The sequence below is a fragment of the Canis lupus genome, chromosome 7, assembly GCF_011100685.1.
Source record: "Canis lupus familiaris isolate Mischka breed German Shepherd chromosome 7, alternate assembly UU_Cfam_GSD_1.0, whole genome shotgun sequence".
In the NCBI taxonomy this organism is placed as follows: domain Eukaryota; kingdom Metazoa; phylum Chordata; class Mammalia; order Carnivora; family Canidae; genus Canis; species Canis lupus.
Genome location: NC_049228.1, coordinates 45,224,436 through 45,238,974, shown reverse-complemented (window position 1 = coordinate 45,238,974; position 14,539 = coordinate 45,224,436). Strand labels below are relative to the sequence as shown.

Here is a 14,539-nt window from a genome sequence, read left to right as displayed (position 1 = left end):
TTTCACTGGAATTTGCCCACTTATGAATGTGATGAAGCAATGAGAGTTATCAGTCCTCTATCCTATAGGAGTAATGCAGTGACTACAAGAGGAAGGGCCCTTTGCAAGTACCATGCAGAAAAGAACTTTAATTGTTCCTTTTCAAGTTATGATGCATGACTACCTGCCATTAGAAAAATTCACACATTACAGCATTCTTAGAGATGAAGAAGAAAATCTTCATTAAGCATATGTATTTTAAAGCGGTACATCCACATAATGGAATATTATTTGGCCATTAAAAGGCATGAAGTGCTGACTCAGTCTACACCATGAATGAACCTGAAAAACATTACGCTAAGTAAAAGAAGTCAGCCACAGACCACATACTGTCTGACTCCATTTATACAAAATGTCAAGAAGAGTCAAATCTCTAGAGGCAGAAGGTAGATTAGTGGTGGCTTAGGGCTGGAGGGGATGGAAAGACAAAATGTGACAGCAAAAGGATGTATGGTTTCTTTCCGAGGTGATGAAAGTGTTCTAAAACTGAGAGTGGTGATGATGACACAACTCTATGAATATACTAAAAACCATTGACTTACATGCTTTAAATAGATTAATTGTACGCCATGTGAATTATATCACAATACAGCTATTTTTAACATCGATGAAGATTACAGAAGGGATTGTAACAAATGACAGAAATCCACTCTATGTGTCCTGTTCAATTTAAATTACCACTTTTAATTTTGCTTTTGGCTGATGTAAATAGGGCCTACCTTCTTAATTGGGGTTGTTTTCTTCTGAGTATAAAATATAAAAACTATGAGAGCCAAACAAACTTTGAAATGTCAACTATTGTTAACTGAAGACTTCAATTAAAAGGAAAACCTGTCATTGAGGCAGGTGGGAAAGTCACTTGGAGGAGATTAAAGAGAAGCAATCCCAGCTTTCTGTTCACAGGTGTGACAAATGGCAGAGCCCGGGACACAGTATGTTCTCTCTTCACCCTGCTTGCACCTGTGCCTCAGTCATGTCCAACAACCTATTTTTCTCATTGCTCCATTGGTGTAGGATTTAAGAGAACAAAAAAAAAAAGCAAAGCAAACAAACAAAACAGTGCCCTTACCATTCCCACCTGGTCAATGGTTTCTTGAACTCGATCCAAAAGGATAGAAATTATCTCAGGGTGAACAGCTGTGATGGCGCCTAAGAGCTCCCGACCAACCTTTGAAAAAGTCTCTCTGGTAGACAGGGTGACATAAGATACCTAAAAGTGGGAGGAGGTGGAGATGGCACTTTCAGTCAATTATCAGTCAAAACAAAGTTCCATAATTCACTTAGGATGTTTTCAAGGATTCTTTTCTTTTCAAATAAAGAATCTCACAAGGAGCCTCACATCACACCATGTTCAAAAGATGTCAGACCTTCAGAGGGCTGTCTACCCTGAGGAGACAGGAAGCAACTATGTAACAATGACTTCAAGTGCAAGTACAGGAAGTATATCCCAAAGTCTTTCTGTGGCTATAAAATAGTCCTTTTGGGATGCCTGGGTGGCTCAGTGGTTGAGCGTCTGCCTTTAGCTCAGGGTGTGATCCAGGGGTCCCGAGATCAAGTACCCCATCGGGCTCCCTGCATAAAGCCTGCTTCTCCCTCTCTATGTCTCTGCCTCTCTCTGTTTCTCATGAATAAATAAATAAAATCTTTAAAAAAATAAAATAAAATTGTCCTTTCACTATAGAAACCTTGGTGTAAAAACTTTTTCAAATTGAAAAAATTGCTAAAATGAGGAAAGTCAGAATGCATTTCAAAGAAATATCTATTCTCTCCTTAAATCTTATCTTATTTAAGATCTCCAAAGACAAGCTCTTCTAAAATATCAACGTGTACCAGCTACTCTTAAATAATGTATTCCAAAGGACAAGTTACAATCCACTGATGTCAATGGAGAACATTAAAAAAAAAAAAAATACAAGGGAATAGAAGAGAAAAATAACAATCAAAAAAGGTGAAGGTGCATCTCCGTAAGGTTAAGTATTGCTTCTATTTCACACTATATGCACATATGCACGCACACAAACAGAATCTGAATGTAATACACGATGCAATTTTTACTGTATTGGCCAAAACTCTCAAAACATTCAAAAGCACAAATGTTACTTTCACAAGAGACCTTGAGAATACCACTCACTGTGTGAAAATAGCCCTGCCTCCCACCCCCTGCAATAATCTCATAGCATAAAGGAAGTCTAGAATTCCATATCCATTTAGGCCTTAACTGTGAGTACAAAATAAAAGTATAGGAATAGCCTAGTATTTGACCCTGGAAAAGAACTTTATATCATCCAGTTCTATCATTCTCAAACCACAGTATTAGGGAGAAGGTAATAAATTCAGGGAATCTTCCTCAAATGTAATTTTATTTCAGTTTACTTGAATAGTTTGAAAGAAATATTTTTTAATGAAGACAAACAGATAAATGACAGCCTACATGGAAAATATGCATCTTTTTAAATATACAAAACTCAAATAAAAATCCTGATAAGCACTTTGGATTATGTCTCTAGACATGCAGGGGTCCAGAATCTACTCTCTTTCTCTGTTACAGATGGCTCAGTGAGAAGGTGAAGGCAAAGATCTGATCCCAGCCTATCATTTTATAGCTGAGGGAGCTAAGCCCAGAATGGTGGGGTGTCTTTTCAGCTGTGAGATGGGCAATTACTAGCAAAGAAAAAAAATGCAAGTCTTCTAGCTGTAGTGTCAGTCTTCTTTCCACCATCTCATTTAAACTGGCTTGGAAAGAGTACCGGGGTGGCCCAATCAGTTAGGTGTCAGATTCTTGGTTTTGGCTTAGACCATGGTCTTAGTGTTGTGGGATTGAGCCCTGAATTGGGCTCCATGCTCATTGGGGAATCTGCTTCGGATTCTCTCCTTCTTCCCAACCCCCACACTTGCACTCTAAATAAATAAAATATTTTTTAAAATAAATAAATAAACTGGCTTAAAAGCCAGGCTTCCATGTTATTGGCAGTGTTGTGGGGTGGAAGGACAACAGACAGTGTTAAAACTCCAAGTGTCAGGCTGTGCCAGACTGTCTACTCCTCACCAAAACTCATGCAGCAAATGTCAAGAGATAGTAGAGGGAAATGAAATGAGTATGATTCATATTTTCAATACTCCTTATAGCAAACTGAATTCCTTTGATTCTCCATCTCCTCCCAAAGTGCAGACAATACAAAAGTTAGTCACTTTTTTTAAAGCAATCCGAAAAGAATCAATGCACGAATAATCCAAAAGAAAACATTTTTTAGCTGATTTCTAAAACTTATTATTCTAACCTCATATATCTCCAGAACAATAATTTTTATGAAGTCTTCATCCACATTGGTTCTTCTGGCCTGAGCCATCTGAGCAAATGTAGTCAGAAGGCATATTTCTTCTGAGCTATTCATGGAAGAAAGACACTTCTCGAAATTCACAAAATGTTCTGGGTCTGCAAGTGTAGGGCAAGAAAATTATAATAGGGAAACAATGAATATATATCACTTTTAATCATTCTTCTAGAGAGAAAGAAGATATAAAATTAAAAGATATTTAGAAATATTTAAGATTCTTTGTTCCAGAACGGATTTCTACAGGCTTCAGGGAAAAAGAAAGGGACCAGATGAAATTCCAACTTTAGTATATAATGTAACCTCAGATGTGACACTTAGCACCCTCAATTCTCAGTTTCTTCATCTGCCTTAAAATGTTGTTGAAGATTAAGTGACACGAGTGACTGGTAAAGGGTTTTGTCACCAGGAAAAGCACCTTCAAAGGCACACCTGAAACAACGTGGTAACTGTCAGCCAAATGAATGATGACCTGACTAATGAAAACTGCTAGGACAAGCGAAACATTCAGCACAAACACAGCATTCATTTCAAGCAAAAGATATTTTCTTATAAATGAAAATTTGGGGCAAGAAATTAATTATGACCATGACTGCAATACTGCTAAATGTACAAAGTAGGATGAGGTGTAAGCAATATTACATTTTGTCACTAGAGGGCACTACTGACAAACGGCTTTGTGACAGTGACGGAAAACTAAATGTCACAAAGGCAGTTATAGAAAAAACATTAGAAAAAAAAAAGTCTGTTTAAAAAACATTCCCCTGATGGAACTGTCAGAGCAGGAAGACAATAAACCTATACTTCTTTCCATGTGTTTACATCTGAGAAATCAAAGGTAGTCCATCAAATATCCTATACTTTCAAAATAACTCCATGGAGGCATTTACAACCCAATTTTCATTTCCTGACCCTGAATTGGGATCATAACAAGTTACTACCCAGAGCATTTCATGAATAATGAAAACAGGAATTATCATTCTAATATGTCAAAACAATAAAGCAGTCTTTTGAATTTTAAAATTATTACATATGAATATGTGGAGTATTCTCTTAGTCCTTCCAAAAATAAAAATAATAAAGCCATGAAAGCAAAGGCCCACAGGGTAGGAAAAGATCTGTGCTACACGTTTTGACCAGGCTGTACCTTGGAGCTGCTTCTTGCACTCAGCAGGCAGGAGAGTGATGCAGAGCTTCTCCAGATTCCCACTCTCCACCTGGTGCATGAGGTAGAAGAGCTTCCAGAGCATCTGGACGGACAGCGTTCCAAAGGGCATCTCTGACATAAACAGCCAAATGCCAAGTCTGCATGTTTTAAGAGTAGGAATAATTTCATATATCAGTCAACTTCACCACACTGAGAAAGCAAGCAGACCTGCTTTGGTAGGGAAAAAGGTTCTTAAATCACAATTTTTCTAACAGCAATTTTTCTAACCAGCTTCAGCCATCAACACCTCAAGAATGGGTAACAGTAACAATACTCACAAAGCACTTAGTCTGTGCCAGGTACTGTTCTAATCACCCTGCCAGAGAAACCATCTCACTCCCCCCTCGCTAAAACCAAGGCAAGTTTTATTATTGAGACTATCCCCAACTTACACATAAAGATACTAAGGCACAGAAAGGGTAGTGAGAGACAGAGCTGTGTTTTGAACCAAAGACTTTTAAGACCTGGGAGATAAGAGAGATGCTTAGATATGGATATATATGTGTCTGAGCATATGTGCACGTTATGTGTGCACAATGACACAAGTGCAATGAGTGGGAGGAGAATCAAAACCTTCCAGGGAATCCCTACTCATCCTCAAATGAAATTCAAACTCCTCAGCCCCAAGTTCAAACGCTTCCACTATATAGCTCAGACCCACGTTTCTAACCAGAGCCCTCGCTGAGTTCAGAGTATTAGACTGAGCCTGGACAAGCCTGGCAGGAACCTCATACCTCCAAGCTGCCATCCCCCCATTTGTGAAGCCCTCCTGATTTCCTCCTCAGCACTATTCCAGAATTCCATCCATGCCTGACTTTGGCAATATCATAACCTCGACTGGTGGTTCTCACACTGGAGTAGGCAGAAAAATCACAAGGAGACTTTGTGGAAAATGCAGACTCCAAGGCCTGCCTACAGAGATCCTTATTTTGTAGGTCACAGCTGGGGCCCAAGATTTGCATGTTCTAGTTACCCTGGTTGACTCAGACTCATGTGCTCCTTAAATCACACAGTGAGAAATGCCTCAAGCTGCTGTAATTTACATACACACATACACCACAACAATTTGAGAGCAAGAAAACAGGTTTTGTTCATCTTTGAATAAACCACAATGTATAAAGTCTCGTATTTTAATTATCCACTACCTAAACCAATATCTTGAAAACAATCAACACTCAGTAAATGTTCATTAAAATTTTGTTACATGAATTTTATCTCAAAAAAATCTTGGAGTGCCTGGGTGGCTCAGTCAGTTAAGTGTCTGCCTTCCACTTAGGTCATGATCCTGGGGTCTTGGGATGGAGTTCCACATCAGGCTCCCTACTCATCGGGAGTCTGCTTCTCCCTCTTCCTCTGTCCCTCCCTCTGCTCACGTTCTCTCTCTCTCTTTCACTCTCAAATAAATAAAACCTTAAAAAAAAAAAAAAACTTTAAAAAAACAAGGAGGCACTCAAAACTATTGCTATATTTTGGGCAAAGCTACAAATTGACTGATAATAAACAAAGCTTTTTAAGAGAAAAAGAAAAAGGAATGAACAGCACATGCCTGACCCACATCTATAGGCCATGAGGCTGCTGGTGGCCTGAAAAGCAAAAGCAAGACTCCTGAGCAAGGGTTGAAGAAACTGTAAGTTCAGGTGGGCCAAGCTTCTGTCTTATTAATTATCCTAACACCTCCCATAGGATCTGACACTGTTGTATAATTTATCCCAAAACAATGAGGGGAAAATGCAGAGGCCTTAAAAGTAATGTCACAGGACTGTGTATTTCAGGCTACCAAATTCTCTGTATGGCAGATATGCAATAAGTCTGCCTTAAGTTTTTGCCATCTTTTGGTTTTGTTTTGCTTTAGGCTGGGGGATAACCACTGTCAGAAATTTCTACTGGAGTGCCAAATAAATTTAAATTTCATGGCTTTGAGTATCTGATTCTGATAAAATTTCTTTCCTGAAATAAATCACACTAAGAATAACAGTCTCAATATTTTAAAGTGTAAGATGATTATCATCTTTGTGAATGACGTGTATGATACTACGGGAGTGTCCACAGCTCAAACTCTAAGAGCTGGTAACCACAGTGAGAGCTTTCCATCTCCGCTGAGCAGCCACAAGGACATGTAAAAGGAGACCAGAGCCGGCCAACCACTCCTGACTCTCTGGCAGGGGTCTGCACAAGATCCGGTGTACCTCATTAGACTGCCAAATTTATGGACAACACAGAATGTGTAACAAAAAGTCTAAAGATAAATTTCTAAGCCCAAGTTCTATTTATTTTAGACCCATGCCTTCTGAGTACCTAAAGTGTTTAAGATTTAGTTAAGGAGTTCTGCTATTTCTCAAAGCAAGCAGTTATTCTATTCTTCCTCTGAAACCACAAAAGAACCACCACCACTTAATCTAAAAAGCCCTTCATGGTTTAGAAAGTACTTGCATATATATTACTGCATTCATCCTACTAACATACTCATGAGATCAATGGAATGGGCAAAATCATTCCCATCAACCCCATTTTATTTTTTTTAAGATTTATTTATTCATGAAAGACATAGAGAGAGAGGCACAGACATAGGCAGAGGGAGAAGCAGGCTCTCTGCATGGAGCCCAATGCGTGACTTGATCCCAGGACCTGAGCTAAAGGCAGACCCTCAACCACTGAGCCACCCAGGTGCCTCATCCCTATTTTATAAATGAAGATAATGAGAAGAAAAATATGAGGTGACTGGCCCAAGTTGACAGTAAACAGCAGGCAAGATTTAAAGCCACTACACAGCGCACAACAAATAAAGGGCTGGAACTAAGAGACCCATGGCAAGAGGGAGCAAACAACTCAGAGGAAGGCAAAGGTGGGGAAGAGCTGGCAGCTTGTGAGTGGAGCTGGAGGCCAGCAAACCTCTGCTAGCAGAGGGCACAAAGCTTGGCAGAACTTGCCCTACATGCAACCAGAAGCTCAGTGAAGACAGTACAGGAGGCACCACTGGGCCCCTGCCTCTGCCTCCAGTATAACTGAGGCTATAAGCAGCAACAAAGACAAATGATCAGAAGACAGCATTTACACAACCAAGACGGGGACCAGGACTCACAAGAAGCCTATATCTTGAAACCCTTAGGGTAAGACAACTTGAACAATAAAATGGGCAAACCATTTATACTGTGCACTGAGCACCTACCCTGCCTCATTCAGGTACTGAGGTGAGCATGCAGCAGAATTCATCCCTTGTTCAAGGGGGCCCCAAAAGTGCAGGGTGGCAAAACTAAGCTATCAGAATGAGGTTATTTTAAGATTGAAAGAAACCTTAAAAAGAGAGCATTTCAGTCACCACAAGAAGGAAACTAAAGACCATGAATTTGCCCAAGATAAGAAATAGATGAAATAACACTTAGATATTATTGTAAGAGATCTACTGCAGTCAGTGACTTTCACACCAATCTTTCTCACTAGCCAAGGAGCCACTTCTCAACAATTTTCATCATACATCTTACCTTTTGGCTTTCAGCACATGTAGGACAGCTCTCAAAAACAGCTCATCAAATTCAACCTGTAGTTTCTCCAGAGAATAGGGCTGCTGGGCCAGACCCAGACCTCGGTTGTAGCTCACAAACTGTGCCCAATGATCGCTCACATAACCCAGGGTCATCCTGAGCAGGAGGAAAGGCAATACGGCATTTTTCGTTAATACGCTCAACCCTGGCACCTTTATATTATATTTGAAGCACTCATTTATTCAATACATATTTATTGAACACCTACTATCTTCTAGGCTCTACAGAGAATTCAGTGGGGGGGACAAACCCTACCCTCATGCAGCTTACATTTAGTGGAGAGCAAACAGTCAATAAACAAAATAAAGTGAAAAATATAGTCTGTCACGTGGTTATAAGTGACGATGAGGAAAATAAGTAGGGGAGGGGCCTAAGGTTTCTCTGGAGCTGGCCAGAGTAAAGGAGCTGGCTGGGAGCAGAAAAGGCCTCACTGAAGAGGGGCATGGAAGCAAAGACTGGAAGAGGTCACGGGGATCTCTAAGGGAAGAGTGTCCAGGTAGAAGAAACAAGTAGTGTGAAGGCTCGAAGGCGTGTTCAGGAGGTTGGACGAATGGCAAGGCAGCCAGCACCTGAAAGCAAGCTAAGTGAGATGGAGACTGGCTAGAGAGGAAATCAGGAAAGTGACAGGAAACTAGACCATGACAACCAGGGCAGTGAACACTTTCACTCTGAATAAGACTGGGAGCCAGGGGATGACATGGGCTGCTGTCTTATCTTTACAGGCAACACTGGCTGTTGTGAGAATAAGCTGAGGGGAGAGCCAGGGCAACAGCAGGAAGATAAGTCGGAAGGCTATTATAATTATAATCAGGGAGAAATACCTGAGCGTGAACTAGGGTAGTAGCAGTGAAGGCGAGGAGAAGCAGCTGGATTCTGGAAATGGCATGTTTAATTAGTTCAAAAGGATGCACACCTTTCACACACTAACCCCTGCAACTGGAATGTATATTAAACTGATAACATGTCTTATTTTGGTAGTTTTCTTTCTTAGAGGCACACAAAATGCATCTTCAGAATTGGTGGCATCTCGGATTTGATGACAGATGGTATTTTGAAGGTAGAAATGACAAAATTGGCTGTTACACTGGATGTGGGGTGTAAAAAAGTCAGGGTGACAACAAGTATTCTGGCCCGAGCAACCAGAAGAATAAAGTTGCCACCTACTAAAATTGGGAAGGCCATGGAGGAGTGGTTTGGGAGGTGAAGCGAGGGAGGTCTGTTGGGTGTATTAATACTACGATGTTTGTGAGTCATGCAAGTGGAGGTGCTGAGTTGGCAGCTGGACTTACAAGCTTAAGAGAGAAGCCTGGGCTGGAAATAGAATTCTGAGAATCATAACAGTATTTAGATGATATTTAAAGACATGAGAATGGATGAGGTCCCAAGAGCAAGTTTAGATGGAGAGAAGAGGTCCAGGAACTGAGCCCTGAGGTGCTCTGACCTCAAGATGTTTGGGAGTGAGGATGAATATCACCAAGGAGGCAGAAAATGAGCCATCAGGGAAATGGAGGAGGAACCAAGAGAATGTGGGATCCTAGAAATCAAGCAAACAAAATGTTTTAAGAGGAAAGTGGGCAACTCTGAGAAAGCTATGTAAACTGTGGGAGAGATGTAAAGGAGGAGGAAGACTCAGAACTGGCTGCTGGATCAGTAGAACAGTGATCATTAGCAACTTTCATTCTTAAGAACTGGCTGGGGAGTAGCCTGACTGTGGAGAGTTCACACAAGAATGGAGGGAAAAAACTAGAACTGATAGATGACCTGAAGAAAGAGACCTTGTAGAAAACTGTTCTACAACTGGAAGGTATGAGAAGAATCTGTGGGCAGCCTGGGTGGCTCAGTGGTTTAGCTCCACCTTCGGCCCTGGGTGGGATCCTGGAGACCCAGGATTGAGTCCCGCGTCAGGCTCCCTGCATGGAGCCTACTTCTCCCTCTGCCTGTGTCTCTGCCTCTGCTTCTCTCTCTCTCTGTCTCTCATGAATAAATAAAATTAAAAAAAAAAAAAAAAAGAAGAAGAAGAAGAATCTGTGATAGATACAAAGAAAAGAAAGCAGATGGAAAACAAAGAAAGAATAGTCATTCTATATTATAATCATCAGCTGTAAATATTTACACAAATATTATAAAGAGTGAATGGTGACCTTAAAGCAATAAATAACAATGTCTTTCCTACAGAGTTATTGGGAGAATAAAACGAGGAGGTACACACCTGGCATTTAGTGAACAATTGATCCTGTATCACATCTACAAACCCAAGGACAGATTTTACCTTATTTACCGAGCAGTATCAGAAAATAAATGTCTGACTTCTGATAAGAAGTATATGGGCTTTTAGCTCTTAAGAAATTACTCTTCAAGTCATCAGCCATCCTTCCTTCCATCATCTTGTTTTCATTATCCTCTACTGAATGCTTTCTTAAGATATTGAAAGTCACCCCCCAGCCTTGCAGGGCATCTTATAATCATTTACCTGGCTTTACAAAGTACATGGATACACATCGAAAAATAAACTAATTAGAATCCATTTTGTTTTAGAAACATAACTGGAGAAGAGGAGAAGTTTTAGAGGGTTTTTTTGGAGAGAAAGGAGATTAGAAGAAATAACAGCATACTGATATGCTGTAGGGAATGACGGGAAAGACAGAAAATTTAATGATGCAGAAAAGGGGATATAAAATCAGTTCTTCAATGAAAAGCAGTACATGTTCTCCAAATTTATTCATACTTGGAAATAAAAGCATAAATCCATTTTTCAATCAAATAAATGGTGATGCTTTCCCCAGTTCAAATACAGTGGCCACTGACGGAAGTCTTTGCAACTTTCTTTAAATGGTATTTACCAGAAAATCAGAATAGGAATAAATAAGAGCGGCAAGAGGGAAACAATGACACAAAAGAGCTACTGCCAATCTTCCACAGCTAAGTGACAATTCCCAGGCAAAACGAGAAGGCAGAAGAAAACAGGGAGCACAGGAAAAGGAAAAAAGCTTCAAAGAGGCTTCATTTTCCTTTACTGAGTTGAGTTTCTCTGGCCAAGTTCAACCCAGCAACTGCTTTGAGGACCTTGACTCCAAGGATAATTACCTAGCAAATTAGTTAAATTTGATGTAATAAACCACATATTCTGACTGGAAGCATTTATGGAATTCCTATCTGTCAGATGGTGAAAAAAAATTCTTACTTTTATGATAAATCAGACCTGAAGCATACACTGAAATGTCCATCATCCCAATTTCACAGTGTAAGTGTCTGACCCAGGGGAAGGCAGATACAAACAGATGTACCAACAGTAGTATTACCTGATCATATAACCAATTCGCTTCACAAACTGCCTGTAGCGTGCTCTATTAAAGGTTTCTAACCCCACAGCCAGAAGCTCCACTAGTGAGTTAGCAAAGGCAAAAATTTTCATCATCTCTTGAGGTCTTGTTGTTTCAGGTGAATAATCACCTAGAAGTTAATCAGAGAAAAGGAAGAAATCATAATTACTATGAAAACACACCGAAGGACATGGGTACAAATACCCCAATGAGGTAACAAAGCTGTGGCAGAGAAAATTTAACAATCTCCATTGCTCTGGCTCCTCTGCCAATATGAAATGGAAAACCTGAGACAAAATGCAAAATGAAAACAATATATTAAAGCTGGGCAAAGTAGAGGTGCCTGGGTGGCTCAAACAGTTAAGTATCTGCCTTCGGCTCAGGTCATGATCTCGGAGTCCCGGGATCAAGCCCCAAGTTGAGCTCCCTGCTTCACAGAGTCTGCTTGTCCCTCCCCCTCTCCTTTTGCCCTTCCCCCTGCTCGTGCGCATGTGCACTCTCTCTCCCTCTCTGAAATAAACAAAATCTTTAAAAAAAAAAAAAAAAAAAAGCTGAACAATGTGCAAGCTAGCTGACCTTTCTGCATTTCAGCACTAGGTGGGAAAATATAAGGACAAGAGAAAAGAAGGGAATCTCACTGACATCTGATGCAACCATGTTTGCATGGTATGGCCAGGCATGGGGGAACCTGAATCAGGAACCTGCCCGAGATGGAAGGCTAGACGCTGAGTTCCTGTGCTGAGCTTGCCACTATCCTATTTAACACATGATAAAAGAAATCAGTCTACCTTTTGCTTTAAACCCAAGAAGATGCTGAAAGAGTTCATGGAACGGAAACTGTGATAAAAGGATAACCAAGTCATCTTCATTAAGGAGAAGCCAACTGGTCTCAGGGTCTTCATCCTAAGGGGAAAAAAATGCAAAACCGTGTCAGCTGATTTCACCAGAATGCACCACAGTCTAGAGTTACAAGAGCTAAATTATCACAGATACAAGTGGTACATGGTACATATGTCTTCATGGAGTTTTCCTCTTCCTATCAGATTCATAAATGGGCTGTAAAACCCCCAAATTACAAGCACAATTTTATGTGCATCTGGGTCATATGCATTCTTCTGTGGCTGAAATTGCTTTGACATCAATTAAAGAACCATATACTGACTCCAAATTATTTTAGCTACAAGTCTCTTGCCCCCAAATCAAGGCCTACTGTAATACTCAACTGCCTTATGGCAAAGTTATTTGCATTTACTATAGATAACTGAAGCTCTGTTGTCAATTTGCTAAAGCAGGAGGCTTGCAGGCCATTACATAGAGATTATATAGGGGAAACCTTTGGGGTTTTTTGATACAGAAGACTGAAGTCATCTTAGAAATTAAGCTGGTTTTTGTCCTAAAATATGTTACATTCAAAAGGGAATGTTATAAAAAGATCCAGAGATCCTGAAGAATGTATCACCTCAATTTCAACACAAGACTAATGTAATTCATTCATAATTTCCCAAGCCACTCATTCCTTCACTCCCACCCTATTTTAGGTCCTAAATGGCTAACAAACAAGCCTCAGAAACTCTACCTAGAGCAGTAAGTAGCTCTCCACTCTAGCTGCACATGAGAATCACCAGGGAGGCTGTCACACATCTCTATGTCTGGGCATGGGCCTGGGAAAGATTTTTAAGTTGCCCAGGCAGTTCCAATATACAGCTGGCAGCTAGCAACCACTGATTTGGATAATCCAGGAGGCCTTCCTCCCCACAGCCTTTCCTGAGTTAACAGCACTCCCAACATTCTCGTCTATGTCACAAGTTCTTGAATTCACTCAGCAGTCAGGGTGTGCTAGCCAGGAACCAGGCACCACTGGGGAGTTCCCAACCATTATCTGCCTCTGGGAGTAAACGTAGGAAATCCCACAGAGAAAAGACTTCTCTCTCAGGGAAGAACATTCTTGGGGGGAAAACACTTGTCCCACCACAATCTTTGAAAGACCAGTTTGCACCAGCTCCTGGGAAGCTCTCTTCAAGGTGACTGGTGAATCTCTAGCAGAGATGTCTGAAGAGTCAAGTGAGTTGTGAACGGGCTCCCCGTTTCTGAATGAGCATTCAGTTAAATACACAGACGTGATCCCCACAGCTGCCACAGCTGTCATTCTGTGAACTGTCTGCTGCTAGCCATCAACTTCTTTTAAAAGAGAGTCTTAGTAAATCTGGCCCCCGCACAGCACATCACATCAGGATGAGGAGCTTAAGAAAGCACTAAGGCAGATAACAAGCTGGAGGAAATTCCCTATGCACAGCAGAAAGAAACATCAATAAGCACTACCTTGAGAAATTGGATTTTGATCATTCAATTCTTACCATGAATAAAGAACCATCTTCTACCTTGCAAATGAGAAGATCTGGGTAAGAAGTATTTGTAACAGATAAAGGAAGACCTTGGGAAGCTCCCGCCCTTTATTCCACAGGCTCCCATTACCTGCTGGTGGGACCTCAAGCCCCAGACCTGTGACTTCATAAAAGAAAATCCTAATAGAAGTTTTACACCATATGGAAATATTCCTAGGTTTCAAATTCTCCCAGCTAAATAGGAAGACATCCTACACAAGGGTGACAACACAGCACACACTAGCTCAGAGCACAGGCACTAGAAGCTCCACCATTCACTGACCTTCTGACCTGGGAAAAATCCTTCATCCCCTGCACCTCTGTTTTCTCAGACCAATACATGCATCTCATGGGATTGTGGGCAGAGGTCAGTGAAAGACAATGTGAAAAGTGCTTAGAACAATGCGCAGCACACAAGAGGAGCTTTACAATGATTAATTAAAATAACGCAAACATGACGCATTACCTCTTCTCCTCCCTCATCTACTAGAGTCCATGTCCCAGATGCAGGCCCCGAGGTGGATGGCTTCTGCTCACTGGGCTTCATGTGGCACAGGAACTCTGCTCGATTCCTAAAAGACAACGGAAATCATACCAATCACATGTTTACCAATCACATGTTTAAGAGCCCACATGCAGGCACTCTGGGTCATCTACTCACCCTAGAGAAGAGTCAGCTATCCACCCAATCTTCAAATGGTTTAAATTAATAAATGAGAAA

The 14,539-nt window shown here is 40.8% G+C and overlaps 1 protein-coding gene across 1 annotated transcript in view; it reads right to left on the bottom strand.

The window, feature by feature from the left end:
* The window catches only part of EPG5 (ectopic P-granules autophagy protein 5 homolog), a 101,045-nt gene that overhangs the window by 66,924 nt on the left and 19,582 nt on the right, over window positions 1-14,539 (bottom strand). Inside the window, exons 7-13 of the mRNA XM_038543374.1 lie at window positions 14,285-14,390; window positions 12,226-12,340; window positions 11,417-11,567; window positions 8,058-8,213; window positions 4,519-4,676; window positions 3,318-3,472; window positions 1,109-1,249 (exon numbers count right to left, since the gene is read on the bottom strand). Coding sequence (XP_038399302.1) covers window positions 1,109-1,249; window positions 3,318-3,472; window positions 4,519-4,676; window positions 8,058-8,213; window positions 11,417-11,567; window positions 12,226-12,340; window positions 14,285-14,390 — 982 coding nt within the window. The remainder of the gene's footprint in view (window positions 1-1,108; window positions 1,250-3,317; window positions 3,473-4,518; window positions 4,677-8,057; window positions 8,214-11,416; window positions 11,568-12,225; window positions 12,341-14,284; window positions 14,391-14,539) is intronic.